The sequence below is a fragment of the Anolis sagrei genome, chromosome 8, assembly GCF_037176765.1.
Source record: "Anolis sagrei isolate rAnoSag1 chromosome 8, rAnoSag1.mat, whole genome shotgun sequence".
Classification (NCBI taxonomy): domain Eukaryota; kingdom Metazoa; phylum Chordata; class Lepidosauria; order Squamata; family Dactyloidae; genus Anolis; species Anolis sagrei.
In genome coordinates, this window is record NC_090028.1 from 5907864 (window position 1) to 5933735 (window position 25872).

Consider the following 25872-nt stretch of genomic DNA (forward strand, 5'->3'; position numbering starts at 1 on the left):
TATCTATCATAGATACATTTATCCATCCATCCACCCATCCATAGATCTATCTATCCATTCATCCATCCATCCACTTATATAGCCACCCATTTATCCATCTATCCATCTATCCATCTATCCATCTATCCATCTATCCATCTATCCATCTATCCATCTATCCATCTATCCATCTATCCATCTATCCATCTATCCATCCATCCATCCATCCATCCATCCATCTATCTATCTATCTATCTATCTATCTATCTATCTATCGATTCATCTATCATCTATCACCTATCTATCTATCTAGCCATCTATATATCCATACATCTATCCATCCATCCATCCATCTATCTATCAATCATACATTTATCCATCCATCCATATATCTATCCATATTCTATCCATCCATCCATCTATCATACATTTATCTATCTATCCATCCATCCAGCCATCTATATATCCATACATCTATTCATCCATCCATCTATCATCTATCTATCTATCTATCTATCTATCTATCTATCTATCTATCTATCTATCTATCATCTATCTATCCATATATCCATCCATCCATCCATCCATCCATCCATCCATATAACCATCTATCCATATAACCATCTATCCATCTATCCATGCATCCATCTATCATCTATCTCTCTATCTCTCTATCTATCTATCGATCCATCTATCATACATTTATCCATCCATCCGTCATCTATCTATCTATCTATCTATCTATCTATCTATCTATCTATCGATCGATCGATCGATCTAGCCAGCCAGCCAGCCATCTGTATATCCATACATCTATGCATCCATCCATCTATCTATCTATCATACGTTTATCTATCTATCCATATATCTATCCATCCATCCATCTATATAACCTACCTATCTATCTATCTATCTATCTATCTATCTATCTATCTATCTATCTATCTATTCTATCTATCTATCTATCTATCTATCTATCTATCTATCTATCTATCATACATTTATCTATCCAGCCAGCCAGCCAGCCATCCATCCATTCATATATCCATCCATCTATATATGCATCTATCTATCTCTCTATCTATCCGTCCATCTATCCATCTATCTATCTGACAAATTATTATGTTGGGATGTTGATATGTTGGTTCCACAAAGGCTCCTCCATGGCTTGATGGATTTGGACCAAACATGGCACACAGACCCTTCATGACCTAACTTATAATTATTGAATGACAACACCTTTTCTAGGCCCAGAGCTGAGGAAAAGAAAGGAAACAAAACAGATTGGCTATGGCTAGGGGTGTTGACTTTCCTTATGCAATTCAAAGCTGTGTGTGTGTGTGTACAGCTAGAGTTACACTTTACAAAGTTCTGACTTACAAATAAATTCAACTTACAAACAAACCTATATTATCGATCTTGTTTGCAACTTGGGGACCACCTCTTTTTGGGATTTCCAAATTCTATATAAGGGATGCCCAATCTATAATAACGCTATTAACCGTACAGTGTAAACAGGACTCAGAAATCTGACATTCAGATCATGCCAGTACTAGGAAGAAATGACTCCTGTCCAAAAGGTGGTTAGGGTCATCCGAGGGGAAGATTTGGCCAACGGCTCTCTTTCGGAGCGTTCTTCTTGACTGCCACGATCCTGTTTGCACTTGGGAGCCAAACCGAGAGATATAGAAAGACATTTGTGCTGGAGTCAACATCTGGGGGGGGGGGGGGGGTTAAGTTTGCATTTCACAAGTTGTGCTTTCTCCATAATCTGGTTTTCCTGGAATGTGAGGGACTACGTTGCGGCAATTTGATGTTGGCTGCCCAAACAGAGCTGCTTTTCAGAGCGAGGGAGGCCTCGGTACATAAATATGGAGCCCCAGGTCACAAAGAGGCTGCAAAATGCCACCGCTTCCCAAAAAACGTTGCCATACATCCCCATGGGTTGCTGTGAGTTTTTCAGGCTGTATGGCCATGTTCCAGCAGCATTCTCTCCTGATGTTTTGCCTGCATCTGTATCTAATGGCATCTTCAGAAGACTGTTAGAAATGAGGCAAGTGGAGTGTGTATATACCTGCGGAACAATGTCCATGGTGGGAAAAAAGAACCCTTTTTTGTTTGAAGCAAGTGTGAATGGTGCAATTAGCAACTGGGTAGCCATGAAGCTGCAACGTCAATCAGTGAGGGTACTTACTTAGGCGATTCCTCATAGTCCGAGGATGATGGTCCTCCAAGTGTAGTATCCCGTAGGTGACTGTGGAGCCCTATTCTTGATCTGCATCTTCTCCCGCAGTGAGGGCATCGGTTTCCAGGTGGAAGGCGGTCCTGGTCAGGGTTGGCTTGATGCACCTTCTGCTTGGCACGTTTCTCTCTTCCACCCTCCATTTGTGCCTCTTCAAATTCTGCAGCACTGCTGGTCACAGCTGACCTCCAGCTGGAGCACTCAAGGGCCAGGGCTTCCCAGTTCTCTGTGTCTATGCCAGAGTTTTTGAAGTTGGTTTTGACCCCAACTTTGAATCTCTTTTCCTGTCCTCCAACATTCCGTTTTCCGTTCTTGAGTTCGGAGTAGAGCAACTGCTTTGGGAGACGGTGGTCGGGCATCCGGAAAATGTGGCCAGTCCAGCGGAGTTGATAGCAGAGGACCATCGCTTCAATGCTGGTGGTCTTGGCTTCTTTCAGCATGCTGACATTTGTCTGTTTGTCTTCCCAAGAGATCTGCAGGATTTTCCGGAGGCAGCGCTGATGGAATCGTTCCAGGAGTTGCATGTGACGTCTATAGACAGTCCACATCTCGCAGGCATATAACAAGGTTGTTAACATCCAGGCAACAACAGCCAGGCTACCTCTATGCAGATACCCTCACTGATTGACTTTGCAGCTTCATGGCGACTCAATGCTATTCAAGCTTGCTCATTGCAACATTCACACTTGCTTCAAACAGACATAGGTTCTTTCCCCACCCTGGACATTATTACACAGATATATACACACATATACACACTCTACTTGCTTCACTACTTCTATGTAGATACCCTCAGTGATTGACTTTGAAACCTTCATGTCTACTCAATGCTATTCAAGCTTGCTAACTGCAACATTCACACTTACTTCAAACAGACATGGGTTCTTTTTCCCACCCTGGACATTATTACACAGATATATACACACTCCACTTGCTTCACTACTTCTATGCAGATACCATCACTGATTGACTTTGAAACCTTCATGGCTACTCAATGCTATTCAAGCTTGCTAACTGCAACATTCACACTTACTTCAAACAGACATGGGTTCTTTTTCCCACCCTGGACATTATTACACAGATATATACACACATATACACACTCTACTTGCTTCACTACTTCTATGTAGATACCCTCAGTGATTGACTTTGAAACCTTCATGTCTACTCAATGCTATTCAAGCTTGCTAACTGCAACATTCACACTTACTTCAAACAGACATGGGTTCTTTTTCCCACCCTGGACATTATTACACAGATATATACACACTCTACTTGCTTCACTACTTCTATGCAGATACCATCACTGATTGACTTTGAAACCTTCATGTCTACTCAATGCTATTCAAGCTTGCTAACTGCAACATTCACACTTACTTCAAACAGACATGGGTTCTTTTTCCCACCCTGGACATTATTACACAGATATATACACACTCTACTTGCTTCACTACTTCTATGCAGATACCATCACTGATTGACTTTGAAACCTTCATGGCTACTCAATGCTATTCAAGCTTGCTAACTGCAACATTCACACTTACTTCAAACAGACATGGGTTCTTTTTCCCACCCTGGACATTATTACACAGATACACACACACACTCCTTGCTTTACTACCTCTATGCAGATACCCTCACTGATTGACTTTGAAACCTTCATGGTGACTCAATGCTGTTCAAGTTTGCTCATTGCAACATTCACACTTGCTTCAAACAGACATGGGTTCTTTTTCCCACCCTGGACATTATTACACAGATACACACACACACTCCTTGCTTTACTACCTCTATGCAGATACCCTCACTGATTGACTTTGAAACCTTCATGGTGACTCAATGCTGTTCAAGTTTGCTCATTGCAACATTCACACTTGCTTCAAACAGACATGGGTTCTTTTTCCCACCCTGGACATTATTACACAGATACACACACACACTCCTTGCTTTACTACCTCTATGCAGATACCCTCACTGATTGACTTTGAAACCTTCATGGTGACTCAATGCTGTTCAAGTTTGCTCATTGCAACATTCACACTTGCTTCAAACAGACATGGGTTCTTTTTCCCACCCTGGACATTATTACACAGATACACACACACACTACTTGCTTTACTACCTCTATGCAGATACCCTCACTGATTGACTTTGCAGCTTCATGGCGACTCAATGCTATTCAAGCTTGCTAACTGCAACATTCACACTTACTTCAAACAGACATGGGTTCTTTTTCCCACCCTGGACATTATTACACAGATATATACACACTCCACTTGCTTCACTACTTCTATGCAGATACCATCACTGATTGACTTTGAAACCTTCATGGCGACTCAATGCTATTCAAGCTTGCTCATTGCAACATTCAAACAGACAAGGGTTCTTTTTCCCACCCTGGACATTATTACATAGACACACATATACACACTTTACTTGCTTTACTACGTCTATGCAGATACCTTCACTGATTGACTTTGCAGCTTCATGGCGACTCAATGCTATTCAAGCTTGCTAACTGCAATAGTCACACTTCAAACAGACATGGGTTCTTTTTCCCACCCTGGACATTATTACACACACACACACACACACACACACACACACACATATATATATACACACCCACCCACCCACACATACATACATATATACATACATACATACATACATATACACACTCTACTTGCTTTACTACCTCTATGCAGATACCCTCACTGATTGACTTTGCAGCTTCATGGCGACTCAATGCTATTCAAGCTTGCTCATCACAACATTCACACTTGCTTCGAACAGGCAAGGATACCAGCCACAGAGGCAGGAGAAACGTCAGGAGATAATGCTGCTGGAATGTGTCCATTCAACCTGGAAAATTCATAGCAAGCCAGTGATTCTGGCCATCAAAGCCTTCACACGAAAAAAACCCATGTTGAGACTAGTGTTGCTTGTTGCGCACACATTGTGCTTTCCCTCCCTCTTCACCCATTTGTGCTCACATTAATCTAAAAGCTGTACATCACGAGCAATGCCACATTTTGCAATGAATAGCATATGGGGCCATTGCTACGTTCAAACCCTTTTGACTCTTGAGCACATACACAACTTGGTTGTGTGTAATTCAGCCAGCGGATTTCAAGTCAAGGCTTGCTTTGGAGTGGAAAAAGAAGGCGTTGGAATGCGTTCCTCGAGAAGCCAAACCTCCCAGCTAAGAAGTGCGTTGCACTCGAATCAAGCTTGCCAATTCAGATCATTGCAAGCTTAAGGACCTTAGCGATATCTTTATGCATTCTTACAGCTTATTATTATTATTATTATTATTATTATTATTATTATTATTATTAGAAACACAACAAGATGAGTCCACAGCAGACACTCTACAGACTGTTGAATTGGATCACACGTCGGACACTTCCCAAGTGTCTAGGACTGTGTGATGTATTATTATTATTATTATTATTATTATTACATTATTATTATTATTATTATTATTATTATTGTCAGCAGTGACTTGCGAAACTGCAATTGAGTCTCGACCCATTCAATCTAGTTTGTGGCAGCCACAAAAAACAAAGTTTCTGGAGTATAATAACTACTTTCAAAGTAATTATGGCACAATTAAATAGAAAATCTATATAAATAAAAATGCAATGTTCGTTTGTGGGATTAGCAGAACTCAAAAACCACTGGACGAATTGACACCAAATTTGGACACAACACACCTAACAACCCAATGTGGCACACAGTTCTCCCATGACCAACAGAAAATACTGGAAGGGTTTGGTGAGCATTGACCTTGAGTTTGGGAGTTGTAGTTCACCTACATCCAGAGAGCACTGTGGACTCAAACAATGATGGATCTGGACCAAACTTGGCACGGATACTCAAGATGCCCAAATGTGGACACTGGTGGAGTTTGGGGAAAATTGAATCTTGACATTTGGGAGTCGTAGTTGCTGGGATTTATAGTTCACCTACAATCACAGAGCATTCTGAACCCCACCAATGATAGAATTGGGCCAAACCTCCCACACAGAACTCCCATGTGGGCCACAGCAACGTGTGGCAGGGGACAGCTAGTCTATATAAATAAAAATGTAACGTTCATTTGTGGGATTAGCAGAACTCAAAAACCACTGGATGAATTGACCTGAAATTTGGACACAACACCCCTAACAGTCCAACAAGTGTCCATCACCCCTAAACACACACACACACACACAAAACCCCAGTGGAACAGACTTAAAACCCCAAAAAATACACCATATATACTTATACACATACACTCACATACACATGTACACATTCATACACACACACACATATATATGCACAAACACACACAAATATACATACACACAACATATATACACACACACAAATATACATATGTACATATACACATATATATTCACACAAATATGCATATAGACAAGCACACACATATACACAATATGCATGTACACATATACACACATACATATATATACACAAACATAAACACCCACATATATCTATATGCACAAACACACATACATACACAAATATATACACACACATAAACACACATATATATACATACACGAAACACATATACACAGACTGGGTCACAGCAACGTGTGGCAGGGGACAGAAATACACAAATATATACACACACATATATCTATATATGCAAACACACATATATACACAAATATATACACACACATAAACATAAACATATATCTATATGCACAAATACACATACATACACAAATATATACACACACATAAACACACATATATATACATACACGAAACACATATGCAAACACACATATATACACAAATATATACACACACATAAACACACATATATATACACACACAAAAAACACATATACACAGACTGGGACACAGCAATGTGTGTCAGGGGACAGAAATACACAAATATATACACCCACATATATCTATATACGCAAACACACATATATACACAAATATATGCACATACATAAACACATATATATGTGTATGTATGTTTATGTGGCAGGGGACAGAAATACACAAATATATACACACACACATATACACCCACATATATCTATATACGTAAACATGGATATATACACAAATATATACACACACATAAACATAAACATATATATGTTTATGTTTATGTGGCAGGGAACAGAAATACACAAATATACACACACACATATATACACCCACATATATCTATATACGCAAACACACATATACACAAATATATACACACACATAAACATAAACATATATATATATATGTTTATGTTTATGTGGCAGGGGACAGAAATACGCAAATATATACACAAACATATATACACCCACACACACACACATATATATGCAAACACACATATATACACAAATATATGCACACACATAAACATATATATGTGTGTGTATGTTTATGTGGCAGGGGACAGAAATACACAAATATATACACACACATATATACACCCACACACACACACACACACACACACACATATATATATATGAAAACACACATATATACACAAATATATATACACACATAAACATAAACATATATATATATGTTTATGTTTATGTGGCAGGGGACAGAAATACACAAATATATATACACACATATATACACCCACATATATCTATATACGCAAACACACATATACACAAATATATACACACACATTAACATATATATGTATATATGTTTATGTGGCAGGGGACAGAAATACACAAATATATACACACACACATATACACCTACATATATATATGCAAACACACATATATACACAAATATATACACAAATATATACACACATATAAACATATATATATGTGTGTGTATGCATATGTATATGTTTATGTGGAAGGGGACAGAAATACATAAATATATACACACACATATATACACCCACATATATATGCAAACACACATATATACACAAATATATATACACACACACATAAACACACATATATATACACACGCAAAACACATATACACAGACTGTGCCACAGCAACGCGTGGCAGGGGACGGCTAGTAACACTTATAAATCAGGAACAGAAAATGTTGCAAATTTTGTTACATAGTGTTATCTTTCCAATTGGTAGCCTTGATTGCATCCTGTGGCAGTGAGTTCCAAAGATCAATCGAACACTGTCAATCTGACAATGCACGATTGCTTTGGATCCTATATGCAAACGAACAGAAACATCACACCCATTTAATATTGAAAAGTTACATATTGTGCCAGGGAAGAGATATTGGAAAGGAAAGGGCAAGTCGATAGGGAAGAGAAACAAGGATGCTCTGCTGAAATAAATAAATCAAGAGAAATGTTTGGAAATGCACAACAACATCGACAATATGTTAATTCTTTTGCTAAAAATGCTAAAAATACAAGGAAGGTTGGTCGGGAGAGGGAACAGTAAGTAACTACAGAGCAGCTGTCAGGGAAGGAAGGGGAAAATGGAGTAGAATAATGTGATCTCCTCCAACACGATCCCTATGCGCAGATTGGGGAGGAGCGCAATCAGATAATCAGCCCCGCATTAGTCGTAATTATAGAGGAGCAGCACTTGGGACTCAGAACGGATTGTTACTTGGAGCTTCACACTCCACACAATGATGTTCATGCATTCTGGCACAACACACTCCCTATGCTTAATTTTGCATTATTATTATTATTATTATTATTATTATTATTATTATTATTAGCTGTACCCGCCACACGTTGCTGTGGCCAACCTTCCCTCCCTCTTTCTCTCCTTCTTTCTTTCTCTCCTTCCTTCCCTCCCTCTTTCCTTCCTTCCCTCTTTTTCTTTCCCTTCTTCTTCCTTCCTTCTCTACCCATTTCTTTTCTCGCTTCCTTTGCTCTTTGGTTCGATCCTTCCTTGTCTCTTTCCTTCCTTTCCTCCCTCTTTCTCTCTTTCATTCCTTCTCTCCTTCCTTCCCTCTTTCACTTATTTCATTCTCTCCCTCCTTCTCTCCTTCCTTCCTTCTCTACCTTTCTTTCTTTCCTTCTCTCCTTCCCTCCCTCTTCCTTCCTTCCTTCTCTACCCTTCTTACTTTCCTTATCTCCTTCCCTCCTTCTCTACCGTTCTCTTTCCTTCCTTCTCTCCTTCCCTCTTGCTCTCCCTCCTTCCTTCTCTATCTTTCTCTTTCCTTCTTTCTCTCCTTCCCTCCTTCATTCCCTTCTTCTCTCCCTCTTTCTCTCCCTCCTTCCTTCTCTATCTTTCTCTTTCCTTCTTTCTCTCCTTCCCTCCTTCATTCCCTTCTTTTCTCCCTCATTCCTTCTCTATCTTTCTCTTTCCTTCTTTCTCTCCTTCCCTCCTTCATTCCCTTCTTCTTTCCCTGTTTCTATCCCTCCTTCCTTCTATTCCCGTCTTCTCTCCCTCTTTCTCTCCCTCCTTCATTCTCTATCTTTCTCTTTCCTTCTTTCTCACCTTCCCTCCTTCATTACCTTCTTCTCTCCCTCTTTCTCTCCCTCCTTCCTTCTCTATCTTTCTCTTTCTCTTTCCTCCTCCTCCTCCTCCTCCTCCTTCTTTTTCTTCTTCTTCTTCTTCGATACTAGCTGTACCCGCCACACGTTGCTGTGGCCAACCTTCCCTCCCTCTTTCTCTCCTTCTTTCTTTCTTTCTCTCCTTCCTTCCTTCCTTCCTTCCTTCCCTCCCTCTTTCCTTCCTTCCCTCTTTTTCTTTCCCTTCTTCTTCCTTCCTTCTCTACCTGTTTCTTTTCTCGTTTCCTTTGCTCTTTGGTTCGATCCTTCCTTGTCTCTTTCCTTCCTTTCCTCCCTCTTTCTCTCTTTCATTCCTTCTCTCCTTCCTGGCTTCCTCCCCTCTTTCACTTATTTCATTCGCAAGTCGAACACTTTCCAAGCGTCTCGGACTGTGTGATGTATTTTCGAATGATGCACGCAGATCCAGGTGACCTTTATATTATTTACTAGCCATCCCCTGCCACATGTTGCTGTGGCCCAGTCTGATGGTCATGGGGGTTCTGTGTGGGAGGTTTGGCCCAATTCTATCGTTGGTGGGGTTCTGAATGCTCTGTGATTGTAGGTGAACTACAAATCCCAGCAACTACAACTCCCAAATGTCAAGATTCTATTTTCCCCAAACTCCACCAGTGTTCACATTTCGCATATTGACAATTCATGCAGAGTTCGGTCCAGATCCATCATTGTTTGAGTCCACAGTGGTCTCTGGATGGAGGTGAACTACAACTCCCAAACTCAAGGCCAATGCCCACCAAACCCTTCTAGTATTTTCTGTTGGTCATGGGAGAACCGTGTGCCAAGTTTGGTTCAGTTCCATCATTTGTGGGGTTCAGAATGCTCTTTGATTTTAGGTGAACTATAAATCCCAGCAGCTACAACTCCCAAATGTCAAGGTCTATTTTCCCCAAACTCCACCAGTGTTCACATTTGGGCATATTGAGTATTAGTACCATGTTTGGTCCATAGCTATCATTGTTTGAGTTCACAGTGCTCTCTGGATGTAGGTGAACTACAATTCCAAAACTCAAGGCCAATGCCCACCAAACCCTTCCAGTATTTTCTGTTCGTCATGAGAGAACTGTGTGCCAAGTTTGGTTCATTTCCATCGTTGGTGGAGTTCCGAATGCTCTTTGATTGTAGATGAACTATAAATCCCAGCAACTACAACTCCCAAATGACAAAATCATTATTTTTTTGAGTGATGGTCACTCCTTGTGTAGTGAGACGTTTTGTTGCCAAATTTGGTGTGATTTCGTTCATTGGTTCTTTTGTTTTTAAGGAACTCATTATGCACAGAGCATTTATATATATATATATAGACTTGCTGTCCCCTGCCAGACGTTGCTGTGGCCCAGTCTGGTGATCTGAAAGATAAAGTGTTGGTTAATATATGTAATTCTTTTCTGCTTGTGAGCAAACAGTATTTCTTGCTGTTTCTTTGTCAGTGTTGATGTGGAGAGTGTCTGGTTTGCCTACTCTGGAACATGCAACATATCGTTGTCCTTCTTTAAGGGTCCCTTTCAAATCTATGATACTATATCTCTGTGTATGTGCATGAGAATAATATCTATCTATCTATATTTATGACTGGATGGCTCTCTGTCAGGTGGGCTCTGATTACATTTTCTTGCCCTGGTGAAGAGAGTTGGACTGGATGGCCTTAAGTATTTTCTGTTGGTCATGGAAGTCCTGTATGCCATGTTTGGTTGAATTTCATCATTGGTGGAGTTCAGAATGCTCTTTGATTGTAGGTGAACTATAAATCCCAGCAACTACAACTCCCAAATGTTCAAGAATCTGTTTTCCCCAAACTCCACCAGTGTTCACATTTGGGCATCTTGAGTATTCGTGTAGAGTTTGGTCCAGATCCATCATTGTTTGAGTCCACAGTGCTCTCTGGATGTAGGTGAACTACAACTCCCAAACTCAAGGACAAGGCCCACCAAACCCTTCCAGTATTTTCTGTTGGTCGTGGGCATTCTGTGTGCCAAGTCTGGTTCAATTCCATCGTTGGTGGAGTTCAGAATACTCTTTGATTGTAGGTGAACCATAAATCCCAGCAACTACAACTCCCAAATGTCAAGGTCTGTTTCCCTTAAACTCCATCTGTGTTCAAATAATAATAATAATAATAATAATAATAATAATAATAATAACTTTATTTGTATACCCCACCAACCATCTCCCCAAGGGGACTCGGGGCAACTTACAAGGGAATAATAATAATAATAACAATAATAATAATAACAAAAATAATTATAACAACACAGTAATAATAGAGTAATAATACAGTAATAATAATAATTCCCATTAAAGTATGCTGACTACAATCTATAGACAGCAGCAAGAATCAACCAAATCTATTTAATTACACAAATGTGGATAAATATGTGGAAATTCACTACTAAGCATTGCTTCAGAACTCATAGCTTATTATAGAATCATAGAATGCTAGAGTTGGAAGAGACCCCAAGGGCCATCCAGTCCAACCCCCTTCTGCCAGGCAGGAAAAGCACAATTAAAACCCTCCCGACAGATGCTCATCCAGGCTATGTTTCAAAGCCTCCAAAGCAGCCTTCACCAGACTTCGAGGCAGAGAGTTCCTCTGTTGAACAGCTCTTCTTATGGTCAGAAATAGTAATATTCTTCCTAATGTTCAGGTGGAATCTCCTTTCCTGTCATTTGAAGCCATGGCTTCGGGGTTCCATCATCATTGCCAAACATTATCCAAATGTGGCACCAAGTGACTCAAGCGCATGCAAAACAACAAAAGCCAGCATTGTTTCCTTGATGTCAGTACCAACTCGCAATACTTTTCCTCCTTCTTCTGGAGACACAACTGTACACACCGAACCAACTCCAACCAGTTTCTACTACAAACATTTTCACAAAACACACCCTTCAAAATCCCAGCTGCTTCGCACAGACGGTCCATTCAAGGCTCCTTCTCCCTTTCATCCTCAGCCACGGAGTTTGGTGAAGCAACAGCCTAAAAATAGCAAAGGCGTCAATGACAAGAAGCCACTGATTTTCAACTCCAGGATGGGTAACCTTTCCAAACGCTCACACCTTGGGATCGAAGACTTTAACAGAAGGCAGCAAGGAAGCAGAGGGAAATTGAATCTTCTGATTTGGAAAAAGGCTCTCTTTGGTGAGCGTTGAATGCCTTCAAGTTGTTTCCGGATTATGGCAACCACAAGACAACCCAAATTTATTGGCAAGCTTTGTTCGGAGGGGATTTGCCAAATTTAGAGGTCCTCGTGGTCGATCGTAAACCAGATCGGGGTATAGGGTGGCAACCTGTGCTGGACGGGGTTACACTCCCCCTGAAGCCACAGGTCCGTAGCTTGGGAGTCCTCTTGGATTCATCGCTCACGCTTGAGGCTCAGGCGTCGGCGGTGACCGGGAGGGCTTTTGCACAACTGAGACTTGTGCGCCAGCTACGTCCATACCTCGCTAAGGCTGATCTGGCCGGGTTGGTCCATGCCTTAGTCACCTCTAGACTGGATTACTGCAATGCGCTCTACGTGGGGCTGCCCTTGAAAACGGCTCGGAAATTCCAATTGGTCCAACGGGCAGCAGGCAGGATATTAACTGGGGCCCATTACAGAGAGAGGTCAACCCTCCTTTTTAAGGAGCTCCACTGGCTGCCGTTTATTTTCCGAGCCCAATTTAAGGTGCAGGTGCTTACCTACAAAGCCCTGAACGGTTTGGGACCACCCTACCTGCGTGACCGCATCTCTGTCTACGAACCCACACGCTCACTCCGGTCATCTGGGCACCACAATTCAAGAGAGATATTGACAAGCTGGAATGTGTCCAGAGGAGGGCGACTAAAATGATCAAGGGTCTGGAGAACAAGCCCTATGAGGAGCGGCTTAGGGAACTGGGCATGTTTAGCCTGAAGAAGAGAAGGCTGAGAGGAGATATGATAGCCATGTATAAATATGTGAGAGGAAGCCACAGGGAGGAGGGAGCAAGCTTGTTCTCTGCTTCCTTGGAGACTAGGACGCGGAACAATGGCTTCAAACTACAAGAGAGGAGATTCCATCTGAACATTAGGAAGAACTTCCTGACTGTGAGAGCCGTTCAGCAGTGGAACTCTCTGCCCCGGAGTGTGGTGGAGGCTCCTTCTTTGGAAGCTTTTAAGCAGAGGCTGGATGGCCATTTGTCAGGGGTGATTTGAATGCAATATTCCTGCTTCTTGGCAGGGGGTTGGACTGGATGGCCCATGAGGTCTCTTCCAACTCTTTGATTCTATGATTCTATGATTCTATGCCCTGCTTGTGATCCCGCCCGCGTCTCAAGCGCGCTTGGTGGGGACGCGAGACAGGGCCTTCTCCGTGGTGGCCCCCCGCCTCTGGAACGCCCTCCCGAAAGATCTCAGACAAGCCCCTACACTGGCAGTCTTCAGAAAGAATTTGAAAACCTGGCTGTTCCAATGTGCCTTTTCAGATTAGGAATTCTCCCAGTACCAAATCCTAGAAGCACTTTAGTACCAAAATCACCGCACACTGCACACCGCACTTATATCATAATCCCACACTCCTCCGACACATCAGCACTTTTAACCTTGTACCCCTACTTCGACTGACTCAGTTTTTAATAATGTCTTGTCGTATTGTCATTGTTATTGTTTTTCTGCTTAACTGTTTTTATTTGCTAGGTACTGTATTGTTGTATTGTGTTGGGCTTTGGCCTATTGTAAGCCGCATCGAATCCTTCGGGAGATGCTAGCGGGGTACAAATAAAGTTATAAATAAATAAATAAATAAATAAATAAATAAAATAATTTGCCCAAAACCATCCAGTGGGTCTCTAGGGCAGTGTTTCTCAACCTGGGGGTCGGGACCCCTGGGGGGGGGGTCATGAGGGGGTGTGCTGTCGCACGCTGGGCCTGTGCATAAGACTGTAGACAGGACATAAATTCTGTTTTCCCAACAGGACGCCGGGGCTGCCTCAGATTAAATGCCTTTGGATTTCCTTAAAACAGACCAGGCCTCCCCTCTCCACTCGCTGTCCACGGTTGTGAAGGAAGGAGCACAGCCAGTTTAAAGCTCTCCCCCTGACTCCAGCGACAGCAAGGCGGCGGGTCAAAAGATTGTGGTCGACTGTGTCAAATGCTTCTGTGAGATCCAATAACACAAGCAGCGCCGACCCGCCCTGGTCAAGCTGGCATCAAAGGTGATCCGTGATGGAGACCAGCACAGTCTCTGTCCCATGCCCCGCACGGAAGCCGGACTGGAAGGGATCTAGTTCGGCTGTGTTGTCTAGGAATTGTTACAACTGCTCCGCTGCTGCCCTCTCCATCACCTTGCCCAGGAATGAGAGATTCGAAACTAGGCAGTAACTGGAGGGGACCGAGGGATCTAAATCTGGTTTCTTCAGCAAAGGAGAGACCACCGCCTCTTTTAAACCCTCTGGAAAAACTCCTTGCTCAAGGGAGCAGTTTATGATATTGAGTATTCATTTATTTTATTTACCTTACTTATATACCGCTGTTCTCAGCCCGAAGGCGACTCATAGCAGTTCAGAGCAACAAGAGACAGCAGAATTCAATGTTACAGTATTTATTTATTTATGTATTTACTTTGCTTCTATACCGCTGTATCTCAAGCCCGAAGGCGACTCACAGCGGTTCACAAACAGTAAAAACAGTAGAAACAGCAGTGGTTCCATACAACATATAACAATTGACTTAACACATTATCCATAAATTACCAATAAGCAATTACAATGCACAATTATTACAAAAAACAACTGTACCCAATCTTCTCATCATCCAAGCGTAGTCCAGGTTCGTCGTCCATTGTTCCATTCCTATGTTCCATTACCAGATTGCACTAAATTACTCAAACGCCTGCACAAGCATCCAGGTCTTCACCTTTTTGCGAAATATCATTAGAGATGGTGCTAGTCTAATGTCCGTAGGAAGGGCGTTCCACAGCCGAGGAGCCACCACCAAGAAGGCCCTATCTCTCGTCCCCGCCAGACGTGCTTGAGAAGCAGGTGGGATCGAGAGCAGGGCCTCCCCGGAAGATCTCAAAGTCCTGGTGGGTTCATAGGCAGAGATGCGATCAGATAGGTAGCTTGGGCCGGAACCGTTTAGGGCTTTAAAGGCCAACGCCAGCACTTTGAATTCAGCCCGGTAGCAGATCGGTAGCCAGTGGAGTTGGCGCAACAGGGGGGTTGTATGCTCCCTGCGCTCCGCTCCTGTTAGAATCATGGCTGCCGAGCGTTGGACTAGTTGGAGCTTACGAGCTGTCTTCAAAGGCAACCCCACGTAGAGAGCGTTGCAGTAGTCTAAACGGGATGTAACCAGAGTGTGGACTATCATGGCCAAGTCAGACTTCCCAAGGTACGGGCGCAGCTGGCGCACAAGCTTTAGCTGTGCAAATGCTCCCCTGGTCACTGCCGAAACCTGGGGTTCCAGGCTCAGCGACGAGTCCAGGGTCACACCCAAGCTGCGAACCTGCGTCTTCAGGGGGAGTGCGACCCCATCCAACACAAGCTGTAACCCTATGCCCTGTTCGGCCTTACGACTGACCAGGAGTACCTCTGTCTTGTCTGGATTCAGTTTCAATTTGTTCGCCCTCATCCAGACCGTCACAGCGGCCAAGCACCAGTTCAGGACCTCGACAGCCTCCTTAGTAGCAGGTGGGAAGGAGTGACAGAGTTGGACATCATCCGCATACAGATTACACCGTACCCCGAAACTCCGGATGATCTCCCCCAGCCAAGTTTGGTCCAGATCTATCATTGTTTGAGTCCACAATGCTCTCTGGATGTAGGTGAACTACAATTCCAAAACTCAAGTATAGCAAATGGCTACTGATGGAGTCCACAAGGGATGGAGTCTTCCTTTTCTGGGCAGTGCTACAACCATTTCCACCTGCTCTTCATCCTTTTTAATATGATTACAGGCAATGATGGATTCTGCATTAGGAAACCAGAGACGATTCTCCCTTCTGGGCAAAATAAATAAATAAATAAAAATGTGAGATTCACGGAGGAAGGAAGCCCGACAGCTTGGAAATCTCTGATCCCAGCTGCATGGCAGGACAGCGTGTCTTCGCTCTGAATACATTAAACCTGTGAAGAGTGGGTTCCTTTCCATGTCGAGAGCGTGGCCCACTTCAACCACACAGCTACCAAGAACGAACATCTAATAATTAATGTCTATATGACATAATTGATGAGGTTTTGAATCCCCAAATATACCCAGTTTCTCCTAAGTTGCAACAACTCTTACTCTGAAACATTGAAGATTTTGACTGAAGTTACATGGCGGTCTGAACAGAACAAAGTAGTTTACATGCATACATATCCCAATCACTCTGTGATAATGCGGCATGTCTCATTAAGAGCCACATCCACTGTTTTAGCGTGGTGAGATGTCCTTTGACCAGTATCTGGCCACTTGGAGTGCCTCTGGTGTTGCCGCAAGAAAGTCCTCCATTGTGCACGTGGCAGGGCTCAGGTTGCATTGCAGCAGGTGGTCAGTGGTTTGTTCTTCTCCGCACTCGCATGTCGTGGATTCCACTTTGTGGCCCCATTTCTTGAGGTTGGTTCTGCATCTCGTGGTGCCAGAGCGCAGTCTGTTCAGCGCCTTCCAAATCACCCTGTTTTCTGTGTGCCCAGGGGGGAGTCTCTCATCTGGTATCACCCATTGGTTGAGGTTCTGGGTTTGAGCCTGCCACTTTTGGACTCTCACTTGCTGAAGTGTTCCAGCGAGTGTCTCTGTAGATCTTAGAAAACTGTGTCTTGATTTAAGTCGGTGTGCTGGCTGACATCCAAACAAGGGATGACCTGGAGATATCTCTGCCTTGGTCCTTTCACTATTGGCTGCTACTTCCCGGCGGATGTCAGGTGGTGCAATACCGGCTAAGCAGAGTTCAGAATGCTCTTTGATTATAGGTGAACTATAAATCCCAGCAACCACAACTCCCAAATTACAAAATCAGTTCTCCATCAACCCCACTAGCATTTACATGTGGGTGCATTGGGTATTTGTGCCCAGTTTGGTCCAGTGAATGAAAATACATCTTGCATATCTGATATTTACATTATGATTTATAACAGTAGTAAAATGACTGTTATGATGTAGTAACAAAAACAATGTTATAGCTGGGGGTCATCACAACATGAGGGACTGGATTAAGGGGTCACGGCATTAGGAAGGTTGAGAACTACTGCTCTGGATGAAAGCCAGAGCTCGAGTGCCTTATTAAAGTGGTGAGCAGCAAACGAGATCAGAGGCTTGCAGAAAATCTCTGCTAACTACAGATAAAGACTCTGCCTATGCACAGCTTCGGGAGGATGTCTACCTAGCGGGTGTTTTGTTCGTTTATTTAACACAACACTTGACACAAGATTTGGGGGTCTTACCTCTGTCCATTTGTCATCGACTTCCATAAATAAGACACAGAAAGGGTCGGATTTAGAGGTCACATCGCGGTCCAGAAGGTTTTGGCCACAGACGGAGAGTTCGACTTTGCAGTCCTCTTGCCATGTGGATCTTCCACTATGATCCTTTACCATGGTTCTTGTTTTGTTGTTGTGAGTACATCTCTGCAGGGGCGGCTCGTCCATTACGCGAAGTAAGCGGTCACAGAACACTTTTTTTGCCAGGGGTGCAGAGGCGCCTCTGTAAATGCCCCTCGACTGCCACTTGAGGAGCGCCCCCTTCAGCTCACAACAGCCCTAGCAGTCTGTCTGGCCTTTTCTTTCTTGCCTCGCTTCCGGGCGATCCTCTTCCCAAAGGGGTCAGGCCCTTGAGCCTCGCCACGCCCCTCTCGTTCCTGCTCCACCCAGCCACAGGGTGCGCGAGCAGAGCCGGCGCTCAATTGTTCTCTGCGTTCGATCCCTTCCCCATGACCGGCTCCCTTTCCCGATCCCCCGATACTCCACCCGCCTCCTCTCCCCAATCCACGGGTGGGCCAAGGGGCGGAGCCGCCGCTCCTGGCCCGCTTCGGGTCCGGAGGCTTGTCTGAAGACCCCAGCGTGCACACCAAAAGCCACCTCTTCTCCTGACTTTGTCTTCAGCCATTGGGACCAAGAGAGAGAGAGAGAGAGAGAGCCCCTCCGGCTGGAGGTATCTCCCACCTCCACTCCCTTCAGGAAAGTCATCTTCACCTCTGTCTTCCTTCCATCTCTCTCTCTTGGTCCCAATGGCTGAGGAGAAAGTCAGGAGACAAGGTGACTTTTGGTGCACACGCTGGGGTCTTCAGGCACGCCTTCGGACCCAAAGCGGGACAGGCAAGGGAGCAAGTGCGGCAAGTGTAGTTACTGGGATGTATAGTTCACCTACAATCAAAGAGTATTCTGAACTCCACCAATAATGGAATTGAACCAAATATGGCACATAGAACTCCCACGACGAACAGAAAATATATATTAATGATTAATTAGGGGGAGGGGGGCGCCAAAATACTGTTTGCTTACCGTTGAAAATTACCTAGGGCCGCCTCTGTATCTCTGTATATGCTGATAGCAGAGATATACTCTGGATGAAAGCCAGAGCTCAAGTTCCTTATTGAAGCAGTAAGCGACAAAAGAGATCAGAGTCTTGCAGAAAATCTCTGCTAACTACAGACAAAGACTCTGCCTATGCGCAGCTTCGGGAGGAGGTCTACCTAGCGGGTGTTTTGTTAGTTTATTTAACCCGTGACGGAAATAACAGCTCCAAGCTTTGGGGGTCTTACCTCCGTCCATTTGTCGAGAAGGTTTTGGCCACAGACGGAGAGTTCGACTTTACAGACCTCTTGCCATGTGGATCTTCCACTATGATCCTTTGCCATGGTTCTTGTTGTGTTGTTGTGAGTATATCTCTGTATATACTGATAGCAGAGATATACTCTGGATGAAAGCCAGAGCTCAAGTGCCTTATTAAAGTGGTAGGCAGCAAACGAGATCAGAGTCCTGCAGAAAATCTCTGCTAACTACAGATAAAGACTCTGCCTATGCGCAGCTTTGGGAGGAGGTCTACCTAGCGGGTGTTTTGTTCGTTTCTTTAACCCGTGACAGAAATAACAGCTCCAAGCTTTGGGGGTCTTACCTCCGTCCATTTGTCATCGACTTCCATAAATAAGACACAGAAAGGATCAGATTTAGAGGTCACATCGCGGTCGAGAAGGTTCTGGCCACAGACGGAGAGTTCGACTTTGCAATCCTCTTGCCATGTGGATCTTCCACTATGATCCTTTGCCATGGTTCTTGTTGTGTTGTGAATATATCTCTGTATATACTAATAGCAGATATTTAATCTGGATGAAAGCCAGAGCTCGAGTGCCTTAGTAAAGTGGTAAGCAGCAAACGAGACCAGAATCTTGCAGAAAATCTCTGCTAACTACAGATAAAGACTCTGCCTATGCGCAGCTTCGGGAGGATGTCTACCTAGCGGGTGTTTTGTTCGTTTATTTAACACAACACTTCCAAGATTTGGGGGTCTTACCTCTGTCCATTTGTCATCGACTTCCATAAATAAGACACAGAAAGGGTCAGATTTAGAGGTCACATCGCGGTCCAGAAGGTTTTGGCCACAGACGGAGAGTTCGACTTTGCAGACACAATACTGGGGCCCGATGGGCGGCGACGGCGGAGAGCTGGTGGTGTACGCCATTGGCTCCGGCAACAGCAGTTCCTGGCAATCTGCAAGAAAGAAAAGCAAAGTTCAATACATATATACCTAGCATTATCAGGGGAGCAAAGCAAATACCCATATTTGCAGGGAAATATGGGTATTTGCTTCCCACCATCATTATCTATATTGGTCTTCCTCTTCACAATATATAAGAAAATTAGGTTTTTTTCCGTTCCTGATTTGGAAGGGTTATGAACTGTTTCATTGTGCAATCCTTACTTTGAAGGTAGTTGTTATCCTCCAAAAATAATATTTTTGTGGTACAAACAATGTTGAATAGGTTGAGACTCAATGAGATATACGAGGGTTGAATGAAAAGTATTGCCTCCACCTTCGTAACTCCTCAACAGATGGCAGTACTGGTATGAGGCAGGTACTGGCTTGTTCAGTAGACTCTCCTCTACAGTTCCATTTTGGTGGGAAGCCTTAGCATTCATAGAATCATAGAATCAAAGAGTTGGAAGAGACCTCATGGGCCATCCGGTCCAACTCCATTCTGCCAAGAAGCAGGAATATTGCATTCAAATCACCCCTGACAGATGGCCATCCAGCCTCTGTTTAAAAGCTTCCAAAGAAGGAGCCTCCACCACACTCCGGGGCAGAGAGTTCCACTGCTGAACGGCTCTCACAGTCAGGAAGTTCTTCCTCATGTTCAGATGGAATCTCCTTTCTTGTAGTTTGAAGCCATTGCTCCATTGCGTCCTAATCTCCGGGGAAGCAGAAAACAAGCTTGCTCCCTCCTCCCTGTGGCTTCCTCTCACATATTTATACATGGCTATCATATCCCCTCTCAGCCTTCTCTTCTTCAGGCTAAACATGCCCAGCTCCTTGAGCCACTCCTCATAGGGCTTGTTCTCCAGACCTTTTATCATTTTAGTCGCTCTCCTCTGGACACATTCCAGCTTGTCAATATCTCTTTTGAATTGTGGTGCCCAGAATTGGACACAATATCCCAGGTGTGGTCTAACCAAAGGAGAATAGAGGGGTAGGATCACTTCCCCTAGATCATTGAACCTAACATTTCATTTCAATGGGTTGTTGTAGGTTTTTTCAGGCTGTATGGCCATGTTCTAAAGGCATTCTCTCCTGACGTTTCGCCTGCATCTTTGGCAAGCATCCTCAGAGGTAGTGAGGTCTGTTGGAACTAGGAAAAAGGATTTATATATCTGTGGAATGGCCAGGGTGGGACAAAGGACTCTTGTCTGCTGGAGTTAGGTGTGAATGTTTCAACTGATCACCTTGATTAGCATATAATGGCCTGACAGCATGTGGACAATGTCAACAGAAAGGAGGAAACCATGAAAATGAACAAAATCTGGCTACCAGTATTAAAAAAACTCTAAAATTGCAACAGCACAACAACAGAGAGGAAACAAACAAGGACATCTAATCACCTCTCAACAAAAGTTTGCTCTAGGCACTGTCAGGACATTATATACTAATCAAGGTGATCAGATGAAACATTCACACCTTGCTCCAGCAGACAAGACTCCTTGTGTCTCACCCTGGTCATTCCACAGATATATAAACCCTTTTTCCTTGTTCCAACAGACCTCACTACCTCTGAGGATGCTTGCCATAGATGCAGGCGAAATGTCAGGAGAGAATGCCTCTAGAACATGGCCATATAGACCAAAAAAAACCTACAACAACCCAGTGATTCTGGCCATGAAAACCGTCGACAATACAAAGAGCTGGACATCCTGTGACAGCAACCACCGAGTATCGCAAGCAAAATGTTGACAGATTGATTCAGGATGATCGTCGTATCACTCAGAGAGAAATTTCAAGCATAATCGGCATTTCACAAGAACGTGTGGGTCACATTATTGCTTTGCTTGGATATCGGAAGATCTGTGCATGATGGGTACCCAGGATGATGACGCCTGAAACTCACCCAATGACGTACAGTACACAATCACTATAAACAACTCGCATTCTCTGATTAATCTCCTTTGGGGTGACACCTTCTGCTGTCAAGAATTCAATGACTCCACATTGCTTAAGTCTCATTGATCGACCGTCTGTGCATGCTTCCATACTTCACAGTTTAACAACTCAACTGTTCAATGCTAAGGCTTCCCGCTAAAATGGAATTGTAGAGGAGAGTCTACTGAACAAGCCAGTACCTGCCGCATACCAGTACTGCCATCTGTTGAGGAGTTATGAAGGTGGAGGCATTACTTTTCATTCATCCCTAGTACATTGAAAAACTAGAGCAAAATGTGCTGCGGGATGCCCCTCTTTCAAAAGCAAAGTTTTTTGCAGTTTACTCAATCTTTTCCATATTTTTATCATCGAACCAATTAAGAAATGACATTTATAACCCAGGAACAAAAATCTTGTTACATCGTGTAATTGATCCTGAATGCCCAACCGGATATCTGTTCTGTATCTATGAGAATAATCTAATGAGTGGCAACATCTGAAACATAACCATATTAAGAAACTGGGATTGCAAATGTAAATATTCACTCCAACATCGATCAAATTTATGTATTCATTTCCGCATAATTCAAGAAAGTACAGATTTCTACAAACTGACCTCAAAGCTGAACTTCGTTGTTGATCAAAGGAAAACAATGCAAAAAATACGATAAAATCCCGAAAAAAGGTGCTTCTCCTACCTAATTTTCATGCATGATTGCAAATGTTATGCAAACAGCACAAGACTAGCTGGTGGAGTTGTGTCAGCTCAGGTCCACCCTCTCTAAAGATTTCAGCAGGGATCCCATCAGGTCCGCTGGCTTTGTTATTTTTTAATTGACTGATGGCTTTGCTGACTTCCCCCAAATTAGACAGTGCTGCAAGCTCATCCCTTAAACATCAATGCAAATTAGGAAAATATATGTACAAAGTTTGTTAGGCTGCACTGAGCCATAACAGTTGAAGTGGTGTCAAACTGCATTAATTCTATAGCATAGATGCACCGACAGAGAGCTTCATCTATGCTGATGTTCGTGCCATTACTGCTCAAGCAGGGAGCTTTGAGATGGTTGAACAGAAGCTCTCCGAAGCTCTAGGTGCTCTTACTGCCTACTACATGGAAAACCAGCTGATCCCTAATCCATCTAAAACACACATGTGCATCTCAAGAACAGAGAAGCATCCCGAACTCTGAAGATCACCTGGGAAGGAATCCCACTGGAGCATTGCAGCGCACCCAAATATCTGGGAGTCACTCTGGACCGTGCTCTTACCTACAAGAAGTACTGCCTGAACATCAAGCAAAAAGTGGGTGCTAGAAACAATATCATACGAAAGCTGACTGGCACAACCTGGGGATCACAACCAGATACAGTGAAGACATCTGCCATTGCGCCGTTCTACTCTGCTGCTGAGCACGCATGCCCAGTGTGGAACACATCTCACCACACTAAAACAGTGGATGTGGCTCTTAATGAGACATGCCGCATTATCACGGGGTATATGCGCCCTACACCACTGGAGAAACTACACTGTTTAGCCGGTATTGCACCACCTGACATCCGCCGGGAAGTAGCAGCCAATAGTGAAAGGACCAAGGCAGAGACATCTCCAGCTCTAGGCTTGGGTAACCACGGAAAAAATTGGTTCTAAACTCGTTTTGTTTTTAGGGGGCCCTTGCGTTTCGTTTTTTTTAAATAATTCCGAAATTTTCCTTTTAAAAATTTCGAAATATACGAAATTTCGTATAATTATGAATCGATTCGTTAATGGCAGACGCAATTGCGCAATATGCTAAAAAAACCTCCAAATGGGACAGGGGGAACTTCTGAAGCTTCCCTCTCCCTCTGTTGTTGACTGTTGGTGTGATAAAACAAACAACAACTATAAAACTTGCACCAGACATGCCAAAATAATTACGAAATAATTACAAAATAATTACAAAATAATTACGAAATAAATTGAAAAAATTGTTTCGAATCTAATTTACTCCTCACACCATTCCTGCATGGCTCAATATTGGATCGTAAGCTAATTTAAATACGAATTAATAACGAATTACGAAATTAACGAACGAAACCGCCCAAGCCTAGGTATCAGCCAGCACGTCAACGACTTAAATCTAGAAATAGTTTTCTAAGATCTACAGAGACACTTGCTGGAACACCTCAGCAAGCGAGAGTCCAAAAGTGGCAGGCTCAAACCCAGAACCTCAATCCATGGGTGATACCAAATGAGAGACTCCCTCCTGGGCACACAGAAGACTGGGCGACTTGGAAGGCGCTGAACAGACTGCGTTCTGGCACCACAAGATGCAGAGCCAACCTCAAGAAATGGGGCCACAAAGTGGAATCCTCGACATGCGAGTGCGGAGAAGAGCAAACCACTGACCACCTGCTGCAATGCAACCTGAGCCCTGCCACATGCACAATGGAGGACCTTCTTGCGGCAACACCAGAGGCACTCCAAGTGGCCAGATACTAGTCAAAGGACATTTAATCAACTACCAAACTCCCAAATTTTGTATTTTGCCTGTTTCTTTGCTTTGTTCTGTTAGAAATGTAATATAATTTGGCTGGTTGTCCTGACACGACAAATAAATAACCTACAGATATACTGTTGAGACTTACGGGAAGTTATTATTAGAGTTAGCAGTAAGGCAATACAATGGTAGAACGGTTGTCATACAATGCAAGATTACTATTCGCTTTAGATAAACTTCCATGGTATCCTTTGCAGTCTCGCTTAACAAAATATCCCAGACTAGTGCAATGTTTCCACCTAGCATTATTATTTGTTTTAATTACACCTTCCATGGAACCAAAGCTTCAAATAAGCAGGTTTGTTCTATTTATAGCACTTTGCCTCTTTTTTCCACACCAAAAACAAATTCAATACAGCTGCGTGGGCAGAAGTTAGACCTCTGGGAGGGCGAGGTCTAAGGGCGCATCTACACTGCATATTTAATGCAGTTTGGTACCACTTTAACTACCAGGGTGCAATACTAAAGAATCACAGGAGTTGTACTTTGAGCCTTTTCTACCAAAGAGGGCTGGTTGCTTACTAAACTACAACTCCTTTGATTCCATCATATTGACCCATGACAGTTAAAGTGGTGTCAAACCGCATTAATACTACAGTGTAGATGCACCCAAAGTTGGGTCAAACAGCATTATATCTAAAGTGGGAAATGTATCCGAGTTGGCTCAAATTCTATTAATTCTACAGTGTAGATGTATCCAAAGTGGGGTCAAACAATATTAATTCTACAGTGCGGATGTATCGAAAGTGGGGTCAAACTGCATTAAATCTACAGTGTATACAAAGTGTGGGGTCAAACTACATTAATTGTACAGTGCAGATGCAGTGAAATGGAGTCAAACTGCATTAAATCTACAGTTTCGATGTATCCAAAGTTGCTCCAAACTGCATTAATTTTATAGCGTAGGTGTACCCAAAGTTAAGCCAAACTGGATTAATTTTACAGTGTAGATACACCAAAAGTTGAGACAAATTGTTTAATTTTATAGTGGGTGGGGTCAAACTATATTAATTCTAGAGCGTACTGTAGATG

At 43.1% G+C, this 25872-nt stretch overlaps 1 protein-coding gene across 4 annotated transcripts in view; it reads right to left on the bottom strand.

Annotated features, from left to right (window-relative positions):
• Positions 1-25872, bottom strand: part of CPNE2 (copine 2) — a 144483-nt gene that overhangs the window by 97870 nt on the left and 20741 nt on the right. Inside the window, exon 2 of one of the 4 annotated variants that reach the window (XM_067470996.1) lies at positions 20184-20380. In XM_067470996.1, the coding sequence (XP_067327097.1) occupies positions 20184-20351 (168 nt within the window). In that variant the 5' untranslated portion in view covers positions 20352-20380. Of the gene's footprint in view, positions 1-18118; positions 18225-19434; positions 19486-19787; positions 19942-20183; positions 20381-25872 lie in introns of those variants that run through there. The other 3 variants (XM_067470993.1, XM_067470995.1, XM_067470994.1) reach the window with 3 other exon arrangements.